The 24872-nt window shown below is 39.8% G+C and overlaps 2 protein-coding genes across 2 annotated transcripts; one reads left to right on the top strand and one right to left on the bottom strand.

Moving 5' to 3' along the window:
* The first annotated feature begins 6017 nt into the window (after nt 1-6017).
* LOC130721834 (uncharacterized) lies at nt 6018-8640 on the top strand. Its single transcript, XM_057572413.1, has 2 exons — nt 6018-6928; nt 7002-8640. Exons 1-2 carry the CDS (start codon nt 6024-6026, stop codon nt 8449-8451), a joined length of 2355 nt encoding a protein of 784 aa, XP_057428396.1. The 5' UTR covers nt 6018-6023; the 3' UTR covers nt 8452-8640.
* A 683-nt stretch (nt 8641-9323) lies between these two features.
* LOC130724818 (uncharacterized) lies at nt 9324-11672 on the bottom strand. Its single transcript, XM_057576092.1, has 2 exons — nt 10267-11672; nt 9324-10029 (listed from the first exon to the last, which is right to left on the bottom strand). Exons 1-2 carry the CDS (start codon nt 11670-11672, stop codon nt 9324-9326), a joined length of 2112 nt encoding a protein of 703 aa, XP_057432075.1.
* Nucleotides 11673-24872: the final 13200 nt, after the last annotated feature.

Raw genomic sequence — 24872 nt, 5'->3', positions numbered from 1 at the left:
TCCTCATCTGAATAGGCTTTGTAGACTTGATATTATTGTGCATCTGAGGATAACCATATAACTGGAAACAGTACGGCTTTATATGACCATTCCTACCACAGTAGTGACACTTCCAAGGCACAGTTTTGCCAAGCTTGAGCTGAGGGTTCACATGCTGAGGCACATGTCGGGGCAATGAGTCTGACAACTGATAATTTCTGGGTTTCTTGAATTCAGTTTGTTTTGTAGCAGAAACAAATTTCTTTGATCCTTTCTGATCTTCTTTGTTGGATGTCCTGTAGTCAAAGCCAATTCCCTTCAAACTCTCTCCTTGCTTGATGGTTTCTTTCAGAATTTCATCAAGCATATCAGAACCACTGTTCAGCATTCTAACAAATTTGTGAGTAGCTTCAAGCTTTCTTGTCAGAGTTGCCACTTCCTCTTGAAGTCCTGCATTAATCAACATTAGATTAGCCTTTTCCATAACATCAGCATTAGTAAACTTACTTTGCCATTCCTCCAGATCTTCCTTCAGCTTTGTGCTGAGCTTTTTCAGCCTTTCATTCTGAGAGACAAGTAGTTCTATCGCACTTTGCTTTTCTCTCACAAGTTTACATGCTTCTTCCCACTTGATATGTAGCAGCTTGTAAGTCTCAGCCAGTTCCTCATCTGAAATGTCCTCATCACTTGTATCAGACTCATAGATGGTTCCAGAGAAAGCATTGACTTTGTTTGCAGATATCTCCTCCTCATCCTCAGTGTCTTCATTTGACCAAGTTACCATCATACCTTTCTTCTGCTTCTTTAGATAGGTGGCACATTCAGACCTGATATGACCATATCCTTCACATTCATGACACTGCACTCCTTTATTCTGACCAGATCTTTCTTCTTCCTTGATCTTCCTCTGTGAATTAGAAAACTTGGGTTTGTTGTCGAACTTCATGTCCTGGACATTAGGCTTGGTTCTTTTGTCAATCTTTCTTAATGCTCTGTTGAATTTTTTTGCTAGCATAGCCAGAGCCTCAGAAAGGTTTTCACCCTCACAGTCTTCATCGTCACCTTCATCAGTGTTTGACACAAAAGCAATACTCTTATTCTTCTTTTCAGACTTTCCACTCAGTTTCAACTCAAATGTCTGCAAAGAGCCAATAAGTTCATCAACCTTCATGTTCTCAATGTCTTGAGCCTCCTCAATTGCAGTGACTTTCATAGCAAATTTTTGAGGAAGAGATCTCAAGATCTTCCTTACAAGCTTCTCATCTGACACAGGTTCTCCCAAAGCAAATGAAGCATTAGACAAGTCACGGATACGCATGTGAAATTCTGAGATAGTCTCTTCTTCAGTCATCATCAAATTCTCAAATTGAGTAGTAAGCATTTGAAGCCTTGACATCCTTACTCGAGTAGTTCCTTCATGTGCAGTTTTCAGAATTTCCCAAGCATCCTTTGCCACAGTACACGTATTGATCAGCCTAAACATATTCTTGTCAACTCCATTGAAGATAGCATTCAGAGCCTTTGAGTTTCCAAGAGCAGCTTCATCTTCAACACTGGTCCATTCCTCTTCAGGTTTCTCCACAACAGTAGTAGAGGTGCCTTCAACCTCAGCCTTAGTGGGGTGCTTCCAACCCTTGACAATAGCTTTCCAAGTCTTGTTGTCAATTGACTTGAGAAAGGCTGTCATGCGAACCTTCCAGTAGTCATAGTTAGTACCATCCAGAATGGGTGGCCTATTAACTGATCCTCCCTCCTTGTTGTCCATGAGAACTTGAATCAAACTCCCTGGAGCTCACCCAACCAGAACAGGGTGCCTGCTCTGATGCCAATTGTAAATTTAGGTTCCCTGTAGTACGAATGTCCTGCACGATGCTAGAACAATAGGTTCGACAATCGCTAACAATAAAATAAAACTTTAAACCAGAAACAACAAGACACAAGAATTGTTAACCCAGTTCAGTGAAAAAATTTCACCTACGTCTGGAGGGTTTGCACCCAAAGAAAGGAAATCCACTATCTCAAGATTCAGGAATTACAGACACTCATGAACACAACAGTTCATAGTTCACTTCCTAATCTACCCAGTGTATTTCTACTTAGAATCTCAACCTAAGTATGAGAGCCCCTCTCACTTTCTCTCAATCATTGCCACAGTGATTGGTGAATACAATGAACAATCAGAGTTTGAACGCAATCAAACACACAGAACCCTTCTTTGCTTTATAGAATCAGTGAGCAAAGAGGATTCACAACTAACAAAGGACAAAGCACAATAACAAATCCTAAAACACTTGATCTCTCTCTCTTAGCTTCGGTGGTCTTCAAGTTTTAGGTCTTCATCCTTTTATAGACTTCAGCAGCGGTAGCATGGGCTCTAGGATTAGCATGGGCTGAAGTAACAGATTGCAACAACAGCAATTCAAAACGCAATCTTGATACATTTTGTTTACTTATTGCACAAGTAAAGATAGAAATCAATCTTTTAACAAAGATCGTTTCAACAAATAACAACCCACAATTAAAACCCTTCTGGAATAGCTACTTGCTCCTCAAGTAACTCAAAAACATATCTTCAGTAAATCTTCAGAGGACCAACAACAGAAACTCAAGCTAAGGACTGATGCCCTAATTTCACGGATTCAGATGCCACGACATCTGCCTCGACAATCGGTTGTTTTGACAAAATGCAAGGCAACATGTACCAACAAATAGACACTTGATGCGAGCTTCGTCGAAGCTTCCTGCTTCCATGGTGTTCTTTCGCTATAGTATCGGAAGCCACATGTTGCCATCTTGAAACTTTGTGTCGTCTCCACCTTTGTAGAGGGGGTAATAAGTGCTCTTCTCTTGTTTCTGTGAAATTGGGTATATAAAAAGCTTCAGTTATGGCTTTTTGAATCAATTTTTTCATCACTATTGACTTTCTTCAAATTGAAACCGAAGATTTCATTTTTGAAACTCAATTTCATTGGTACGGACAACTCTTTAGAAATTGGGAATTTGAGAAAAAAGAAGGGTGAGACAATGAGGGTTAATTTGATAAACACAAACATAAATTAGAAAGGCTTTGTGTTTGGATTTACATTTGATGTTTTGTGAGAGAAAAGAAAGAACAATCATGGTGCATCAGAGAAATTTGGAAGAAAAATAAACCCTATCGGTGGCAAGGCAATTACAAGAGCGCTACCCAGAGAGAAAGAGAAACGGTGATTAATGATAAACATGAAGTAAACTCCGTTAACATGAGGTGGATTAAATTTACAGGTGTCATTACATAATTGGGACACTGGACTGCCAGGATATAAAGAACTAGACCCAAGTTTTCTCCTTTATTGTGCATTTATTGGATCATGTTTTAAAAAAGAAAGAAAAAATTATACTTACATTTCTACAACTTTTGAAAGATTAGCATATTTCATTCGTGTAAAGGTTATTAAGGTGATCCTAAAAAACTGGGCGTTACACTAATGGGCATTCACTTAGTAAATATCTTTTTCCTAAAATTTATGAAGTTTGATACGCCAAGCTAAAGGGATCCTATTCCAATTGGCTCAAAATGCTAAAATTCCTAATAGCATCTTAGTTGGACTAAAAGGTGGCAGACTAGATGACTTAGCCAAGGAACGACTTATCCCAGCTAAGGCCGATCAATCGCATGGCGACCTTGTAAATAATAAGCAAATAAGGTAGTCCTAGGGTGACTTTGCGCTCAAGAGATCATTCATATGGGCTTCCTATAGACTTGCTGAGACAACAACGACGAACTCTTAGCCTATAAACATAGGTGTATACGTTCATTTAAACAACACACGAATCATTTTTACAAAACTCTTATTTCTTCAAAGCCACTAAGATTGTCTTTTTTTTCTCTAACTGACATCAACGTTGGAGTCTCGTTTGCAGGTACTCCATCATAGCGACTGCACAAATTCGTCATACTAACTAAGCCAGACAAGTTTGCGCACCACCATCTAGAACAAGTAGAATTCTATAATCTCATTCTTGGAAGAACAAGGTCATATTGCCTTTTATATTGAGTTTCTTTCGTGTCTCTTTTCGGCTTGGTTTTTATCGTGTGTCGTTGCTCGTGAAGCTGCTGCAATCATGTCATGAAGGTGCTAAGTTAGGTCGATTCTTTGGTTTTATTTGTTTCATATTTTTTTTAAATGAAATTGGCCTTTGTCCTGAAGTCTTGTGTATACTTTGTTCTTGGTTTGCTTATGTAAGTTATTGAATTTTGATGTGTTTTTCTTGTTTTACTTACATATTATTTTTACCTATTTTTCTTCTCATCTTTTTTTTTTTTTAATTTTATCACATCACTTATCTTATCACTCATCTCTCTCTCATTTATTCCTATATCTTTCTAGAGGTGAAAAGAAGGAAAGGTGCGAAAGCAACATTTTCCTATTGTATTAGTTAGGTGTTACATTTTGAAAATGTTAACTCACAAGATACTTTAATATTAAACTATGTTACCTTAAAGAAAATTATAATATCTAAAATTTTCATAATCATCTTAAAAATATTTTATTGAAAGGATTATGACCATTAAATTTTGTTATGAGTTAAAATGTAACAATTCTGTTATAAACATAATCGTTCTTAATAGCACCATGATGAGAGAGATTAGAGAGAGAAGCTCTGCAAGAGCCTTTCCAGCGCGGCGGTTTCAGCCGTGGCAGTCGTTGCAACCATAGGCGGATTCACCACCTGGCTTGCCTGGGCCTTTGCCCTAGCTCAAGAAAAAAAAAATTATTTGGACCAGGTAGGGTTTTAAGCCCAAAAAAAAAGAAGAAAAAGGGCAAAATTTAATGGTTAAGGAAAAACTTAGGGACTAAATCACAAAAAGAAAAATTCTTACACAGAAAAAGAAAGGGGAAAATTAGGGAAACCCTAAATCAAGAAACTTGAAGCTCCATTCACGATTTTTACATTCTCAGATCTAATTACAAGAAATTGGAAACCCTCAGAAGTCATATCGGTTGCTTCACCTTCTCTGATCTAATTTTCTCCACGGTGGTCCTCAGCCAGCCTTGATCCACTGTCTCCAGTCTCCACCGCGCAAGTGTCTTTCTCTCCGAGGTATTGTAAACCTCTGACTATTTCCTCTTTGAGTAGTGTGAGTGAGAACTGAGAATTGAGAAGCATGCATGTGGTGTGGATGTTGTGGAGATGAAGAGTGAGACTTTGAGAGTTGAGACAGAGTGAGTGAGGGCGTGAGTTGAGAGAGTGAAAGAGACAGAGAGTGAGTGAGCAGAGAATTGAGAGAGTGAAATAGTGATAGAGTGAGAGACGGGCTGAGGCAGAGAGAGTGAGTAAGATGGGAATGTGTAAAGTGATATGGAAAATTGTATGGAATGTGGATAGTAATTATATGGCTTTGGAAAATTGAAAATTTGGAAATTGGAAGGTGGAGAATTTACTAGCCGACACACCATTTGCTGTAAAGTGGAATGTGTATTGTTATTATAATATATGTGTTTCTCAAGACTCAAATCATGTAGTGTATGCAATATTTGTATATCCTATGACTTGTGCTGTTTTGTGTATTGTTTCAAGACTCAAAGGCTGGCTATTGGTCCCTCCATCGGTGGCTTAATTACTACCCACTATCTGTTTTGACTTTGAGTATTGATTCCCAACAATTTTGTTTGTTGTGTTGAATTGTAGTAATTGAGCATGTGATACTGCAGTATTGCCCACTTTATGTCTTCTCTTTTTTTTTTGTACCTCCCATCTTTGGGCCCTAAGGCTTTGGCCTTTTTATCAATGAAATATTATTAAGTGATAAAAAAAGTTGAAGAAATCAATCAAGTCAAATATTAAATCAATTCAACATCTGATCTTGCATCAATAATAGGAATAGTTTCCCTTTTCTATCTTTTGAGATTGTAACTAATCCATAGCACTGCTTGACTTGTGCTTTGCTTTTTATAATAGGAATGGACGAATGGTTTATTAGTGTTGGCTTTTAGTACTTTTTAATTTTGATATTAATTTTCAATTGTGCTTTACTTTGTTGCTTCTACAGATCATTAGAGATGAGGAAGTTTTTGGTTCCAAGAGCAAGTATTGAGAATGTGGAAATTGTTCAACCGGAAGCCGAAGTAGAACCACCGCCTAATGTGGCCAATGAGTTTAATCCAAACGAGATTGTGCGTGATCCGGGTCGTAGGAAACAAATTAATGAGTATGCTCCGAATATTCAAGACGAAGTCAGAAGGGCATATATGTTGAAGGGTCCAATGCAACCAAAATTGGCAAAATTTCCTCGTACTGGATTTGGAAAAGTTTCAAGAGGATTTTCTAAACTATGGTATGATAAGAACCCATGGTTAGAATATAGTGAGTTCAAGGATGCAGCTTATTGTTTCTATTGCTTTCTCTTTAAGCAACCCGGTATGGCCGAGCACTTTGGTCATGAAGCCTTCACCAAAGACGGATATAAAGATTGGAAACATGCATGTCAAGGTTTGAAAGATCATGTTGGTAGTCATGGTAGTAGCCACAACTTATGTGTCGAGCGCTATGATGATTTCAAGAATCAAAGACAAAGTGTGACAAGTAGCCTTGCTAGAGCAACCAAGGAATCAGAAGAGTTATATAAGATTCGTTTGACTTCTTCTTTAGATTGTTCAAGATATCTCATTGCACAAGGCATGGCTTTCCGTGGCCATGATGAATCATCCTCTTCTCTAAATAAGGGGAATTTTTTAGAGATGGTAGATTGGCTAAAATGTAAGAATGAACAAGTTAGAGATGCTTATGACCGTGGCCCAAAAAATTGTACAATGACTTCTGGTAACATTCAAAAGGAGCTTGCAATGTGTTGTGCAAATGAAGTTACCACTAAGATTATGGTAGAGCTTGGTGATAGAAAGTTCTCTGTGCTTATTGATGAGTCACGTGATATATCCGTCAAAGAGCAAATGGCGGTGATGTTGAGGTTAGTAGTTGTACTTTCTATTACACCTATTGTTCTCCATGTCGCCAACTAACCTTGTTGTATATTTTTTTAGGTTTTTGAATGACAAAGGGGAGATTGTGGAACGATTTCTTGCTCTACAACATGTCAAAGATACTACATCCGAGGCACTAAAGGATGCTCTTTATGGTATTCTTGATCGTTTCAATTTATCTATTTCAAAGATACGAGGGCAAGGATATGATGGAGCTTCAAATATGAGAGGTGAATATAATGGTTTGCAAAGAAAGATTTTAGATGAAAACCCTTATGCTTTCTATGTCCATTGCTATGCTCATCGTTTGCAATTGGTGGTTGTGTCTGTTGCTAGTAGTTGCTCATCTATTCATGATTTCTTTGAGTACATTTCCTTGATTGTGAACACAACAAGTGCATCTTGTAAGAGAAGAGATTCATTGAGGGAGACACAACGCAAAGATATTTTGGATAGTCTTGAGAAAGGTGAGATATCTACAGGAAGGGGCTTGCACCAATCATCTAATCTCGCAAGACCTGGGGATACTAGATGGGGTTCACATCATATTACCTTGATTCGTTTGGATCAAATGTGGTCTTCTGTGTTAACGGTGCTTAATATGGTTGATGAAGATGGACGTGGACAATCTCAAGCAGCAGGTTTGATATTAAAAATGGAGAGCTTTGAATTTGCTTTCATTTTGAAGCTTATGTTAAAGTTGTTTGGTATCACAAATGAGCTTTCAAAAACCTTACAACAAAAAGATCTTAATATTGTGCTTGCCATGGAATTAGTTCTTGTTGTCAAAGCTCGGTTGAAGACATTGAGAGATAGTGGTTGGGATGAATTATTTGGTGATGTCCAAGAATTTTGTGGTCATCAATGTATTCCGGTGCCAAATATGGATGAAGAAATACCGGTTCGGGGTCGTTCAAGGAAAGAAGGTAGGACTATCACTAATCTTCACTATTACCGTGTAGAGATTTTTTATGTTGCTATTGACAAAATATGTGTGGAGATGGATCACCGCTTTAGTGAAGGAACTAATATTGTGCTTGATTGTTTCTCATGTCTTGACCCCAATAACTCTTTCTCCAAGTTTAATGTTGATAAGCTTGCTCATCTTGCTAATATTTATCATGAAGACTTTTCTGATGATGACCGTGGAACAATAAAGGAGCAACTTGCCACTTATATACTTCAAGTGCAAAGACATGCTTCCTTTTCTACTTGTAATGATGTTGCAAGTTTGGCTATGAAGATGGTTCAAACTGAGAAACATTTGTTATTTCCATTGGTCTACAAACTTATGGAGTTGGCTTTGATATTGCCGGTGTCGACAGCATCTGTTGAAAGAGCTTTTTCAGCAATGAAGCTTATCAAGTCTAAATTGCGCAACAAGATCAACGATGAGTGGTTCAATGACTTGATGATATGTTACACCGAGCGGGAGATATTCAAGTCACTTAATGATGTTGATATTCTTCGAACACGCAAAGAGGACTCGGAGAATGCATTTGCCCCGTGATTTTACTTAGTACACTATTGATATGTTCCATTTTTTTCTTATCTTGTATTTACTTCTTGGATGTGTGGTTTATAATTATTTATAAATTGTAGTATGTGGATTTGCGGTTTTAAAATTTTTCCAGACTTCCCAAAATTTCTGGTTCCGCCACTGCGTTATTGCACTCTCGGTTGATGTCAATGGGACTTCTTGCATCGTTTTGATTGAAAAAAATGATATTACTTATGATTATGGAAGAGTCGAAGTCATGCCGTCAATGCCGGTGAAGGTCTATGTTTCAGACGAATATGATTTCTCTTATGATGATGAACACAACGACGTCGGTGCTGAAATTCCAGATACTGCTGTTGAAAAAGATTATGAATCAGCAGAAGATGTGGAAACCGAGGATAAGAACGACGAATACATGGAGTCTGAGGCGTTTCAGATGATGACACGGCGCAGCCAGATTGAGTCGCCGGCGGCGAACGTGGCAGCATCAAAGAAAACGGAAGACGCTCAAGAATTGAATCTGCACGTGTTGGACATTAATTCAGGAACCGAAGAAGGGAGGCAGTTACAAGACCTGGTTGACTCAGGATATTCAGTAGAGGAAATTGAGGATTGGAAAAACACGTTAAAAGCACAGGAGAAATCAGATGAGGGTTTTCAAATTTTGAATAAAGAAGCAAAATCCAGCCCTTGATTGTGACCAGAAATTTGCTGTTGCAGGATATTCTTTCAATTCACAAGATATGTTTTTGGCAACAAATTATTATTGTCTTCCTTATTATTTTAACTGGGACCCAGAGAATTTTTTTCAGCACAAGGGAGTAGGGCAGTGTTTGCCTATTTTTTTTTTTTTAGTAAAGGTTCGGCCTTAGCCAATTTCATTAATCAATGTAAGTGGAATCTACAACCAAGGCATGAGCAACAACAGGTGGAGGCTCATGCCACCAAACATGGAAAGGGAAATTACTAGCTAGAGCTGCCAGTTCATGGGCCACACTGTTTGCCTGTCTTCTTGCATGACTGAAACAGATTACAGGGAACAAAGAAAATAAGACTTTACAATCTTGTATCACTGCTTCTATATCTGGCGGACATGAACCAGTACGTAAGGCATGTATTACAGCTAATGAATCAGACTCCACAATCACATTTTCCAAATCCATTTCAGATGCCATTTGAAGACACCAAGGAACAGCATAGGCTTCAGCTAATAAGGAATCCAGGCGATATTGCTCCACCTTCGTTGCTGCCATCATAAGTTCACCCCTATCTGATCTAGCAACCAGTCCAAATCCAGTGGAGTTATGACCTGACCAACCAGCATCTACATTTAATTTAATGACTCCTTGTGGTGGTGCTTCCCATCTGATATTCCTTGCTTGCTCATCAACCCTTGATTCACATCGTTCTTGAGCCTCTATCCACTCCAAATGGTTATTTATAGACAGTTGTATCATCATTCCTGGATCAGCCACTACCTGATTGAAATAAGCATTATTCCTTGCCCTCCAAATAACATGAAGCACTTGTATAACAGCCACAACCCAATCTTCATCTTGCTGGCGAAATCCTTGCTCAAGCCATTCACTAAAACCAAGTGAGACAGAATCAGAATGCAAGCCTAGAGGATGAGCAAACCATGCAGCTCGTGCCCAATTACAGTGCAGAAAAAGATGATTTAAATTTTCCTCTACTTGTTGCTGGCATAGTAAACACTATTGTTGGACTTGCATTCCTCTCTTTGCCAAGTTAGCTCTACATGCCAAGGTGTTTGTTGCAGCCTTATAAGCAAATTGTTTAAATTTGTTTGGAATCTTTGCTAACCAGATTGCTTTCCAAGGGAATTGTGTCCCAACTGAGGAACTTGCTTCATTGCTCACCTTTTTATTTTGCAGCTGGATATATGTTGATCTTACTGTAAAATCTCCAAACCTGCTCCATCTCCAGAAAGCTCTATCTCTTCCTTCTGCCCAACTCAAAGGTATAAGTTTTATTTTTTGAGCTTCTGGATGATTGAATATTTGATCTATTAGTGGTCCATTCCATCTCCTGCTTTCCTGCAAAATAAGTGAAGAAACCTGAGCATCTTGTGGTAGAATGGTCTGATGAGAATGAATTACACCATCTCCACATCCAGGGAGCCATGCATCATGCCATATCCTAATATCTTTACCATCTCCTACCCTCCATTTCAATCCTTCCTGTACAGTCCCAAGTGTCTCCCATATACTCCTCCAAGAATAACTTGGTTGGAAACCAAGCTGAGCATTTAGTATAGAAGTTCGGGGGAAATACCTTGCTTTCAATACTCTATACAGTAGTGAATTCCCAGTCAGTAATAGCCTCCATGCTTGCTTGGCTAATAATGCATGATTGAAATCAACCAGATCTCTGAAGCCCATCCCACCTCTATGCTTTGGTTTACATAATTGCCTCCAACTGATCCAATGAATTTTACGTTCATCTCGCTGCTGTCCCCACCAAAAGCTGGACATGGAACCCTCAATCTTGTGGCAAATTCCCTCCGGAATTTTAAAACAACTCATGACATAAGTAGGAATTGATTGGGCTACTGATTTGAGAAGAACTTCTTTACCTGCCTTAGACAATGTTTTCCCCTTCCAATCCTGTAATTTCCGCCAAACACGTTCTTGTACCCTTGCAAAGATTGCTTTCTTAGATCTACCAATAACTGTAGGCAAGCCAAGGTACTTGTCATGGATTTCCACAGCCTTTACTCCCATCCTTTCTTGGATCAAAACCTTAACGGTGCTTATCACATTTCGGCTAAATGAAATCTCAGACTTGTCCATGTTAACTAATTGACCTGAAGTTTGCTCATAAAGTTTGATGACCTTTAAAATACAATCTGCCTCCTCTGCAGTAGCTCTTCCAAAAATTAAACTATCATCTGCAAAGAATAGGTGACTAATCATGGGAGCCCCCCTTGCTACTGTCACCCCATGGAGATTTTTTCCCCTCACCTGATCAGCCAACAAACTGGAAAGAACTTCTGCACATAAGATAAATAGGTAAGGGGAAAGGGGGTCCCCTTGCCTGAGACCTCTATGAGGAGAGAAGAAAGGAGCCGGTTCACCATTAATCAGAGGTGCATAGGATACAGAAGACACACACCTGAGAATAAGTTGTGTAAAACCAATAGGGAACCCCATAGATATCAAAACCTGATGTAAGAAATCCCACTCAATCCGATCATAAGCTTTCGCCATATCTAATTTGAGAGCCATATATCCCTTTTTCCCTTTCCTTTTTTTCTTCATATAGTGGAAAGCCTCAAAACCAACTAAGGCGTTATCAGTAATAAGTCTCCCCGGAATGAAAGCACTTTGCCTATTTATTCAGCACAACAAAATGCTTTTTTCACTAATCAGAGGAAGACGTGTTTGGCTTTGTTAGTTGTATAGGGTTTGGGCCTTAGCCCAATATGGTTTGTTGTATGGGTAAAAGCCCAATTGTAGGAGTCTGTATGTAGAATGAGTTAGGTGTAGAGAACTCTGTATAAGTACTTGAAGTATTGAATGAATGAAAGTAGTTGTTGGTTGCAATCCAAAACAAAAAGTGTATTCTCTCTATCTCTCTATCTCTAACATTTGGTATCAGAGCTCCGTAAGGGGCCTGAACCAAGAAAACTGCAGTTTTTGTGAGAAAAGTGTGTTCGATTGAAAGAGAAGGAGAAGCGTGTTCGATTGGAAGAGAAGGAGAAGCGTGTTCGATTAAGGGAAGAAGAAGGGTGCTCACAACAAAGAATAGTGATTGCCATGGGAGACAATTCAAGAAACAATTCAAACTATGCACAACCTGCAGTTCCCAAATTCGATGGGTTCTACGATCATTGGGCCATGCTCATGGAGAATCTTCTTCGATCGAAGGAGTATTGGAGTCTTGTTGCAGATGGAATCCCTGTACGGCCACAGAATCCCACTCCAGAGCAGATCAAGGCACATGAAGATGCAAAGCTGAAAGATCTCAAAGCCAAGAATTATCTGTTTCAATCCATTGAGAGGAGCATCATGGAGACAATCTTGAACAAAGATACATCAAAGGGAATATGGGATTCGATGAAATCCAAGTATCATGGCTCGAACAAGGTGCGCAGAGCCCAACTGCAAGCTCTTCGTCGCGAATTCGAAGTTCTTGGGATGCAAGAAGGTGAATCAGTCAATGATTATTTTGCAAGAACCCTAGTCATTGCTAATAAGATGAAAATTCAAGGTGAAGCTCAGTCTGAAACTGTGATTGTGGAGAAAATTTTGAGATCCATGACCGAAAAGTTCAATTATGTTGTCTGCTCCATTGAGGAATCAAACAATGTAAGTACTCTCACCATTGATGAACTTCAAAGCAGTCTTCTTGTCCATGAACAACGAATGAGGGGATACAAAGAGGAAGATCAGGCCTTGAAGGCTACTAACTCCAATTCTGGCAGAACTGGAGGACGAGGAAGGGGTCGAGGATTCAGAGGAGGTCGTGGCAGAGGAAGAAACTTTCTTAACAAAGAAAGCGTTGAGTGCTACAAGTGTCACAAACTTGGACATTTTCAGTATGAATGCCCAAGTTGGGAAGATGGTGCCAACTATGCAGAATTGCAAGATGAAACAGAGGAGCTGTTGTTGATGGCACGATCAGATGGGAATGATCAACCTTCAGGAGGGAAGGTATGGTATCTTGACTCTGGCTGTAGTAATCACATGTGTGGAGTAAAAGAGTGGTTTCATGATATAGATGAATCGTTTAACACAACTGTGAAACTTGGTGATGATTCAAAAATGTTGGTCAAGGGAAAGGGAACTGTGAAACTGGATATTGCTGGTCTCACTCAAGTGGTAACTGGTGTGTATTTCTCACCAGAATTGAAAAACAATCTATTGAGTGTAGGACAGCTTCAGGAGAAAGGTTTAGCTGTCATATTTCAGGGTGGATGGTGCAAGGTTTATCATTCTGAGAAAGGGCTCATTATTGAATCTAAGATGACATCAAATAGGATGTTTCCCATAATAGCTTATGTTCAAACTCCTAGATGCCATAAAGCAACTGCTGAAAGTGCTACTAGTCTATGGAACAGAAGATATGGTCACTTGGGGATAAGTGGGCTAAAGGTGTTAGCTCAGAAGAATATGGTCAGAGGGCTACCAGAATTGAAAGAATTAGAGGGTGTGTGTGATAATTGCTCAAAGGGAAAACAACATAGAGACTCATTCCCACAACAGAACTCATGGAGAGCATCACAAAGACTTCAACTTGTTCATGCTGATATCTGTGGGCCTATTAAGCCAGAATCCAATAGCCACAAAAGGTATTTTATTACCTTTATTGATGATTTCTGTAGAAAAACTTGGGTTCATTTCTTATCTGAAAAATCCTCAGCTTTGGAGTTTTTCAAGAAATTTAAGGTAGCTTCTGAAAGGGAAAGTGGAGAGGTTTTATGCTGCTTAAGAACTGACAGAGGTGGTGAATTCACCTCAAAAGAATTTGACCAGTTTTGTGCTCAGCATGGTATTAAAAGGCAACTTACTGCACCTTATACTCCCCAGCAAAATGGGGTGGCAGAGAGGAAAAACAGAACCATAATGAATATGGTCAGAAGTATGTTGTCAGAGAAAGAGGTTCCCAAGGAATTTTGGCCAGAAGCAGTTAATTGGGCTGTGTATGTTCAGAATAGAAGCCCTACATTAGCAGTCAAAGACATTACACCAGAAGAAGGGTGGAGTGGATTGAAGCAATCAGTGCATTTCTTCAGAGTTTTTGGCTGCCTTGCTTATGTTCATACTCCTGAGAAACAGAGGAAAAAGCTTGATGATAGGAGTATTAAGTGTGTGCTGCTGGGAGTCAGTGAAGAATCCAAAGCTTACAGATTGTATAATCCCATTACTCATAAAATCATAATAAGTAGAGATGTGATATGTGATGAGTCTGCAAAATGGGATTGGGGAAAAGAAAAGGAAAATGGTCTTGATCTATTAGATCTCAGTGATGAGATAAGAAATAGTGCAGACTCAGAAGAAGGTTCCTCAAGCACAAGTGGTGCATCTGGACTTCCAGATTCTGGAACACAAGGTAGTTCAACAGAACCAGAAACCTCTACTACACAAACTGGCATTGCTACCAGAGATCAACTAGAAGCAGCAATTAGTGGAGGGAGTAAGAGGACTGTTACTCAACCAAACTGGATGAGAGATTTTGTCAGTGGGGAGGAGATTGATGATGATGACTTTAATCTTGCAGTGTTTACTCCCTCAGTTGATCCCATTTCATTTTCAGAAGCAGTTAAAAGTGAGAAGTGGAGAAAGGCAATGGATTTGGAGATGGAATCTATAGAGAAAAATAACACTTGGGAATTGGTCATTCTTCCACCTAAGGCAAGAAGTATTGGTGTCAAGTGGGTATTCAGAACTAAGTACAATGAGAAGGGAGAAATTGAGAAGCACAAGGCAAGGTTAGTAGCAAAAGGGTATGCTCAGGAGTATGGAGTAGACTTTGTTGAAGTTTTTGCACCAGTGGCTCGATGGGACACCATTAGAACTGTTTTGGCTCTTGCTGCCATCAGAGGTTGGGAGGTGTTTCAGTTAGATGTTAAAAGTGCTTTTCTTCAAGGAGAATTAAGTGAGACTGTTTATGTGGAGCAGCCACAAGGTTATCAGAAAAAGGGTGAAGAGAGCAAGGTGTATAGATTGAATAAGGCGCTGTATGGACTGAAACAGGCCCCTAGAGCCTGGTATAGCAAGATTGAATCTTATTTTCAAAAGGAAAGCTTCTTCAAGTGTCCATCTGAGCACACTTTGTTTGTTAAGACTGGGGAGAATGATGCAATTCTGATTGTAAGTCTTTATGTGGATGACTTAATCTTTACTGGAAACAGTGAGTCTATGTTTGAATCCTTTAAGACATCCATGGAAAAGGAATTTGATATGAGTGACCTAGGCAGAATGAGCTACTTTTTGGGGGTGGAGGTTACTCAGAACTCAGAGGGAATTTTTATTAGTCAGGGGAAGTATGCTAGAGAAATTTTAGAAAGGTTTGGAATGAGCAATTCTAACCCAGTACATAATCCTATGGTTCCTGGCACAAAGCTGTCCAAACAAGGAGGAGGAAAGTTGGTAGATCCCACTGAGTATAAGCAAATGGTTGGCAGCTTGATGTATTTGACAACCACTCGACCTGACATCATGTATTCTGTTTGTTTGGTCAGTAGGTACATGGAGAGGCCCACTGAGTTACATTTGCAAGCTGTGAAAAGGATCCTCCGATATGTGAATGGTACTGCAGATTTTGGAATTAAGTACAACAGAGAGGGAAAAAGAAATATGGTTGCTTTTACTGACAGTGACTATGCAGGGGATATTGATGACAGAAGAAGTACATCTGGTTATGTGTTCCTTCTTGGAACTGGTTCTGTTGCTTGGTGCTCAAAGAAGCAGCCAGTGGTAAGCCTTTCTACCACTGAAGCTGAGTTTATTTCTGCTGCTCTTTGTGCCTGTCAGTGTATCTGGTTGAGAAGAATCCTATCAGCTCTTGGTTTTTCTCAGAACAAGTCTTCCATGATCTATTGTGATAGCAGCTCAGCTATCAAACTGTCCAAGAATCCTGTGCTTCATGGTAGGAGTAAACATATAGAAGTTCGATATCATTTTCTGAGAGACTTAGTCAAGGATGGAAGAATAGAAGTTGTTCACTGCAGCTCAGATGAACAAGTCTCAGATATTATGACCAAACCTTTAAAGGGTGATAGTTTTGTGAGACTGAGGGGAGAACTTGGTATGTGTAAAGTGAGTGAATAAATTGACTTGAAGTTAGCAAGTTCAGTTTAAGGAAGGGTGTTAGTTGTATAGGGTTTGGGCCTTAGCCCAATATGGTTTGTTGTATGGGTAAAAGCCCAATTGTAAGAGTCTGTATGTAGAATGAGTTAGGTGTAGAGAACTCTGTATAAGTACTTGAAGTATTGAATGAATGAAAGTAGTTGTTGGTTGCAATCCAAAACAAAAAGTGTATTCTCTCTATCTCTCTATCTCTAACAGGCTTCACCTCTATTTGCAATTAACGAGTTTTATGTGGGTTCAATTTCAAGTTTGTGAACACCTAATTTTGTCCTACTTTTAATAAGATTAATTTAATATAAAAAATAGCACTCAAAATTATATTATTAGTAATTATTTAAATGATTTCAGAATATTAAATTCAAAAAATAAACTAGATTGTTCTAGATGGGCTTTTCTTCCTCTCCAAGAAGGGTGAAGAATGATTCCTAAGAATATTCTAGGAGTGGTGAGAAAGAAACCCTAAACCTGCAGCTATAAATAGAGAGAGGGTTTTGGTGGTGAGACCATGTTCAGAAAGAGGCAGAAAGAGAGTGTGAAAAATAGAGTGACTACTTTTCGGGTTGTAGTTCCACCTTTGAACTGCAACTCTAAACAAGAGTGAGAGTGGGTTTGCAGAAGCAAGATCATCAGGTGTGATTGAAAAGGTTTGACTCTTCTTTGTAGATAACATGTTATTACCAATACCTGTTATTGACAAAGTTGTCTGTTTAATATGCATTATGCTTTCTCTTTGTGAATCGACATGAATATATTTGTTGGTCCTAACCTGGCTCTGTTCGTGATTGAAAGAAAATTATTATCTCTTCTTCTCTCCTCTGTCGTGAACTGCATAAGTATTGAAAGGTAACGTTTTTTTATCCCAAATTCAAATTGTCACCAACTATGATCCCACTTGATTTTTTTCCTTGGTTTTCGATTATTCCCTGGTCTTGTTCCATGTTTTTCTTCCCAGTGCCATATCCCTTTGAAAAAGGAAGATCGTTTTGTTTTTTTTACACAATCAAAAGATATCAATTATAATTACCTACGGGATTCTCACTTTTTCTTTATTACTTCCGTTGTTTTTCCTTTTTCTATATCAATTTCAAATCCTTTAAACATGTTAATAGTTTTTAATATATAATAAAATACACCTACCAACTTAAAATGATCTCTTTTCTACAAAATTAAAACATGTTAATATATTAAATCTTTTCAAAATAAAAGACACAACCCAATCTAAAAGCACCAAGAACTACGTGGCTTTGAATTCTCCATCGCACTTTGGGGATACGTAGGAGCGGGCATCAACAACCGTCAAGCCAAATTTGTAAATAATCTTTCTTCTTAATAAATTATAAACTAATCTTTTTATCGAAATAATTTCCTTGGGGTGGAATAAATAAAAAGCTATTTTCTTTCACACAGTTAATTAGGGTAACCATTTATAAATGGACGCTTAGGGTGCTAGTACCTTCCCTACGCGTAATCGACTCCTGGACCCGTTTTTGGTTTCGAAGACTATATTCATATGGGTTTTCTAATGTTTTCCCTCTGTAAAAAACATTGGTGGCGACTCTTCTGAATTCTAATGTTTGTAGCGCCGTCCCGCCGCAATCCTGTTTGCGACAGTTGGCGACTCTGCTGGGGACTACACTTCGAGAGTCAGGCCTGTCATGATTAATTATGTGATTTTTTTAGCTTTATTTGTTTTACCCCATTTTTTTGTAATTTTAATCTTGTGAACCCTAGGATAGGTGACCTTTTTATTTGGATATTTGTGTTTTCTGTTTTTTGCAGGTAGGGTAGTAATAGGGATAAAGGTTTGTATACTCTCTACACACACCACACTAATCAAGTATGTTACACATTTTGGGCTCTCTACCCGAGTCCTGGAACAACCATAGGATGAGAAGGGGACCCCAGTGATGGCATGTGAGCTATGCTCCCTGACAGTCATTGGATACCCGCCCAGATTTCTACTGCCATTATGGGTTAACCACATGTGAACTTTGGTTCCCTGTGGTTTAGGTCATGATGACAGGTTCAATCTGGGGACCTTTTCAGTTGAGAGAATTTTAGACCCCTCCTTAAGGTAGCACCCAATTAGTTTGGCCATAGTATTGCCATCCATAGGGTTTACCCTAATAGGACACATGGGAGCATATTCTATTCTTTTATCCCTAAAAATTAATAATGTAAATAATGTGTATCATGTTACATACTATTAATTCTTTTTTTTCCTACGATAGGTAAGCTTGGAGGTTGGCATTGCTTTTGATAAAAAACAAAATGGAAAATTTTGAGCATACTAGCACTCTTCCGAAAGAAGATTTTAAGGTGATGACAAGCTCCAATGAAGTACAGATTATGAATGCCAAGCTCCTTCAAGCCAAGAAAGACCACGAGGCGCTTCAAGCACAATGCGTCGAAAGTCGTGATGAGTGTGCCATTTTGCAGAAGAAACTTGATATGGTGAGAGATCAATTGACAACTTGGGGCCCGGAGTTCTTACGTCGCCTCTGCGAAGCAAATGAAGAGATGTGCTCCAACCCTTTCTGGGAACCATTGCCTGCTGTGGGTGAATTCATGAGTCTGTGTGAGTATATGGCATCAGGGCTTAAAAGAAAGAGAGATGGCCAGTAGAGTTGATACGGTCTAAAGTTCATGTTTTGTAATGGCAAATCTGATGTATGAACAAATTTTGCATTAATCAAATTTTGAGTTTATCTTCTCAAGATATTGCTAGTATGCTCAAGACACAATCTATGTGGAACTCCCCCTAGATTGATTGTCAACCATATCTACCATCTTATAGGTCGCGCACCTTCTGATGGGATACGGGTTCTATTTCGACTTATCAAGTTCAACGCCAACCTACCTGGTAACAACATCGTAAAATATATAGAATTAAATAAATAACTTAACAACATTTTATTTTACAGAAACAAAAAGTGTATCTTCGGCATCCTTACAGGACCCGGTCTCAGGCTAAGATCATGGATGACCTTGAACGCAGCAATGCAGAGTTGAAGGAGGAAGTGAATCAACTTAAGGAACAAATGTCCAAGCTCATGGAGTTTATACAAGAAGCTGCGAAAAAAGACAATGAAACGCCATCATCCACTCCTGACAATCCACCTGGCTTTTCTCTTGCCCATGGTCAAGGGGTAGTCATGCCGCTGACAGTGCAATCTAATAGGCCCCTCCAACAAGTTTCTCAGCCGCACGATGTCCAGTTTCCCCCTTATGGCCTTCCTCCAGGCTATACACCGCCTTTTGTTGTCGACCCCACATACAGTAACCCACCAGCCACTGCCCAGCTTGGCCTGACTCAGTCACAGGGTCTGCTCAACAATGCCATGGGAGTACCATATGCTAATGTCTCTCCATATGCTGTCCCACCAGAACAGGTGCCATTCCCAAATACCAGCCAACAAGACATGACTCACGTCTATTATCCCCCGCGCTCCCTAACCGTTCCTGTACCAAATTACCCAGCTGAGGTGGACCAACAACACCCCACTCAGCTAACACCTCGCGCTGTTGAAGACGACCAACCCAAAGGAAGGTTGCAGTTGTTGGAGGAAAGAATGCGAGCCATAGAAGGTGGAAATCATGGTTTTAGTGATGCATCAGGCTTGTGTCTTGTCCCAGATATTGTGATTCCCCCAAAATTCAAAGTCCCAGAGTTCCATAAGTACAAGGGGACTACTTATCCAAAAAGTCATTTGACTATGTACTGCAGAAAGATGGCTTCACATATCCATGATGAGAAGATCCTGATCCATTTTTTCCAAGATAGTCTGACTGGAGGGGCACTGAATTGGTACATGCATTTAGAGCGGACCCGCATACGCAGTTGGGGAGATTTAGCAAACGCATTCTTGAAGCAGTACAAATACAACGCTGATATGGCTCCTGATAGAATGCAGCTCCAAAACACCTTGAAAAAAGAAAGTGAAACTTTCAAGGAATACGCCCAACGGTGGAGAGAGCTGGCATCTCAAGTAGAACCTCCCCCATCTGAGAAAGAGATCGTATCAATGTTCATCGAAACTCTTCAACCCCCATTTTATGATAGGATGGTCGGAAGTGTGTCGTCGAATTTCTCAGACATGGTTATCATCGGTGAGAGAGTAGAGCATGGTATGAGAATTGGGAGGATTCCTGCTAATCACTCCGCAACCAGCAACATGAAGAAGCCTGCTCAAAATTTTGGAATGAACAATGAAGGGGAAGCTAATGCCATCACTGCCTACCAAACCTCGCAATGGTATCAACCAACTCCACCCTAATCTTCCAACATAATACCTCCACAACAAAATGCACCGCAAGACCAGGATCCCATTAACCAAAGAAACAAAGACAGGGTCCAGTTCGACCCCATTCCTATGACCTACACAGAGCTTCTGCCCCAACTTATCAAAGGCTCCTTGGTGGTTCCTTATCCCTTAGTGCCGGCCCAACCTCCATATCCGAGGGGATATGACCCCAATGCTAAGTGTGACTATCATGCTGGATCTATCGGGCATTCCACCGAGAAATGTTTTGCATTTAAACATAAGGTGCAAAAGTTGATCGATGTGAAGTTGCTGAATTTTGCTGAAAAACCAAATATTGGGAACAATCCGCTGCCAGGTCACAGCGCAAATGCAATTGGGGAAGATTCTGAACCACGCTTGGTCAGAAGCGTGGAAGGTGTTAGGACTCCGTTGAAGCTCATCTTTATTGAAATGTGCAAAAGAGGAATGACCAAGGGGAGTCTCGATGAGGCGCAAATGTGTGGTTTCCACCCTGGTGCTCCTCATCACATCCGGGAATGCAATGAGTTCAAAGGGATATTGCAAGACCTTATGGATCAGAAGCTAGTGCAGATAGGTCAATCTGGGGCCGACCATGAAGCGGCAATGAATGAGGGGCAGATCCCGATCTTTCCAAAGCCGCTGGTTATCCATTACACTAGGAGTGTAACCACTCCTATTACAGGTGAACAAAAGACCATTACTGTACAAGTGGACATGACTAGCAAAGCCCCGCTACAAGAGATGTTTGTTGGTAGCTATGCAGCTGCTCTGGTTTCTACCGATCCCAAGTCGATCACCATCAATCTACCAGCTCCATTTCCATGCAAAGATAGCAAGGCAGTACAATGGAAATATGATTTTAAGATCGAAAATGGCAGTTCTGAAGCTCCAACTATTACAAATATTGTTGACACCCTGGGAGTGACCCGAAGCGGACGTTTTTATGCACCAGAAGATGCATTAGAGACCTTATTTCAGGCATTGGAAATTGCCAGTGCAACGTACGTGAACAAAGAAATGCCTGACATAAAAGCACAATTGTCAGATGCTTCTTTGATGGTCGCTAAAGTAATGCTCGAAGGAGGTTATGAGCAAGGAAGAGCGCTTGGAACAAGTGAAAAAAAGGATCGTTGAAGTTCCAACTCCATTCGAAAATAAGGACAAATATGGGCTAGGTTACAAACCCACTAAGGATGACAAGAAAATGGTGGCCGTTGATAAAAGGAAAAAAAGATTAGCCAGGTTGGAAAATCAGGAACCAATGACTGAGAGACTCACCATCTGCAATCTGTTCGAGACATTCCGAACTGCTGGTTTTGGATTTCTAGGCCCAATAGCTGCAACAGAAGAAGATGTTCCAGGAATCCAGCATGCTGATCTAATCCGTCCATGTGCACCAAATGAAAATCTCAATAATTGATGGGTTGTCGAACTTTCTATGGTTCACAAATTTGTTCCAAAGTAATTGCATTTTGTGTTGGGTCATCATGTTTCCCTTTGATTTCTAATATTAATAAAATGCATTTTGAATTTCTACTATAACCTATTCTTTTACTTTGCTACCCTTTTCTTTGTCTTTGCTTAGCTTTTTGTTGCCAACGTTTCTTCTTATCCCCTCGCTTTTATTTATAACTAATAACAATGTAGGGCTAAGAGTGATGTTCTCGAGGGTGAAAGTGCTAGTGTGATATCGCCTTATTTTGACTGCCCCATCAATCAAGATGACGAGGAAACAAAAGATGATGATGAACCTCCCCCTGAACTTTTGAGATTAATGGAGCAGTCGAGGTCGCGAATAAGAACATAAAAAAGACTGCAGAAAATGGTAGTAACATATAGAGATTAGCACGACATGCTCCTCTTCGCTGTGCATTCGCACTTCAACTGGGGCAATGCCATTTTCTCTAGTGTATAGGATGAAGGCAGTCTTACCTATTGAAGTTGAGATCTCATCACTAAGGGTGCTGATGGAAGCCAAACTTGAGGAAGCTGAATGGGTCCAAACCCGATTTGACCAATTGAATCTTATCGATGGTAGAAGGTTAGCCGCTTTGTGTCATGGTCAGCTATATCAGAAAAGGATGAAAATAGCCTAAGGAAAAGAAGGTGTAAGATCAAGTTTTGATCTAGTAGTACAACTCTATGTTTTGATGATTACAAGTTAACCTTTTGATATGAACAATTGTGGTACTCTAACGTGTTTTTCTGAGTGTGCTATTTACAGGCTCTGACCTCAACTCAATCTCACACAAATCAGAAGCACTGTGTATAAAGAGCGACCCAAGCAACGCTTTCGCATTCACCATGTTCAGTATGAACAGTGGAAAAGCTTCAGAAGTTTTGAAGTTATACAAACTCTGATGTGGACTCAGTCACTAGAAGTTCTGAAGATCCAGAAAGTCTGATAACCAAGAAACACTGAAGGCTCAGATATTCTGATGGTGTAGAAGACTCTGAAGATCCAGAAGCTGATTAGTGAAATTCTGATGTCCAGAAGCAAGATACTCTGAAGACCATGTACTTCCCTCTGAGTTCAGAATCAGAAGAAACAATGGTCAGAGGATCTGGGCTTTCCCTCTGACTCTGATCAACCGGCTTCACAAGTTCCAACATGAAGCTTTCTCCTGATCAGAAGTCTCCTAGGTTTAAAGGTCAAGTCGCTATCCAAGTACAAAAGCAACTGTACCTTCCTGACGACCTACCTAACAGTCTCAGACACAGCAGAAGCTGGATTTTCCAGAACTGCCCTCCAACGGTAGCATTTCCCATGCAACGCTCAACCCTAATCCTTGGAGTATATAAAGAGGCTGAAGACTGAAAGAAGCGGCTAGAAGCATTTACATACGCGCAAGACAAATTCAAATTCTTCTAAGCTTTATTTCATCTGAAATTCATTGAGTTTACTATTAGCTTTTTAGAAGCAAATCTCTTGTAAACAATTCTTTGATAAACAGTTTGTTTAGTTCCTTTAGGAGATCAAGGTTGATCGGATCCTAGAGAAGACTAAGAGAGTGAATCTTAGTGTGAGCTAAGTCAGTGTAATTGTTAGTCACTTGTAGGTTTCAAGTGCAGTTGTAACTCTTACCTGATTAGTGGATTGCCTTCATTCTAAGAAGGAAGAAATCACCTTAACGGGTGGACTGGAGTAGCTTGAGTGATTTATCAAGTGAACCAGGATAAAATCCTTGTGTGCTTTTCTATCTCTTATCTTTAGCACTTAAGTTCTCGAAAGATTTGTCAAAATCTTTAAGGTGGAAGCTTTATCTTGAAAACGTTATTCAAACCCCCCCCCCTTTCTACCGTTTTTCATACCTTCAATTGGTATCAGAGCGCAAGTTCTGATTACCACACCTAACAGTGTTCAGTGATCCAGGCCGGTGTGAAAAACAATGGCTGCCACCACCAGTGAAACTCAAAGAGATGGTTACAATGCAAAGCCTCCTATGTTCGACGGTCAAAGGTTCGAATATTGGAAAGATAGACTGGAAAGTTTCTTTCTGGGTTTCGATGTAGATCTCTGGGATATTATTGTGGATGGCTACGAGCGTCCAGTTGATGCAGATGGCAAGAAGATCCCAAGGTCAGAGATGACTGCAGATCAAAAGAAGCTGTACTCACAGCATCACAAAGCAAGAGCAATTCTTCTAAGTGCTATTTCCTATGAAGAGTACCAGAAGATTACAGATCGTGAGTTTGCGAAAGGCATTTTCGAATCTCTGAAGATGTCTCATGAAGGAAACAAGAAAGTCAAAGAATCAAAGGCATTGTCTTTGATCCAAAAGTATGAATCCTTCATCATGGAGCCAAATGAGTCCATTGAAGAAATGTTCTCCAGATTTCAGTTGCTTGTAGCTGGCATACGACCTCTCAACAAGAGCTACACAACAAAAGATCATGTCATAAGGGTCATCAGGTGTCTTCCTGAAAGTTGGATGCCTTTAGTGACTTCAATAGAGCTCACGAGAGATGTTGAGAATATGAGTTTAGAAGAACTCATCAGCATTTTGAAATGCCATGAGCTGAAGCGCTCAGAGATGCAAGATCTGAGGAAAAAGTCCATAGCCTTGAAATCTAAATCTGAAAAGGCTAAGGCTGAGAAGTCAAAAGCTCTTCAAGCTGAAGAAGAGGAATCTGAAGAAGCATCAGAAGATTCTGATGAAGATGAGCTGACTCTGATCTCCAAGAGACTCAATCGCATCTGGAAGCACAGGCAGAGCAAATACAAAGGCTCTGGAAAGGCAAAAGGAAAGTCTGAATCCTCAGGTCAGAAGAAGTCCTCACTTAAGGAAGTCACATGCTTTGAGTGCAA

The sequence above is a fragment of the Lotus japonicus genome, chromosome 6 (genome assembly GCF_012489685.1).
Source record: "Lotus japonicus ecotype B-129 chromosome 6, LjGifu_v1.2".
Lineage (NCBI taxonomy): Eukaryota > Viridiplantae > Streptophyta > Magnoliopsida > Fabales > Fabaceae > Lotus > Lotus japonicus.
This window is presented reverse-complemented; position numbering and strand designations above follow the sequence as displayed.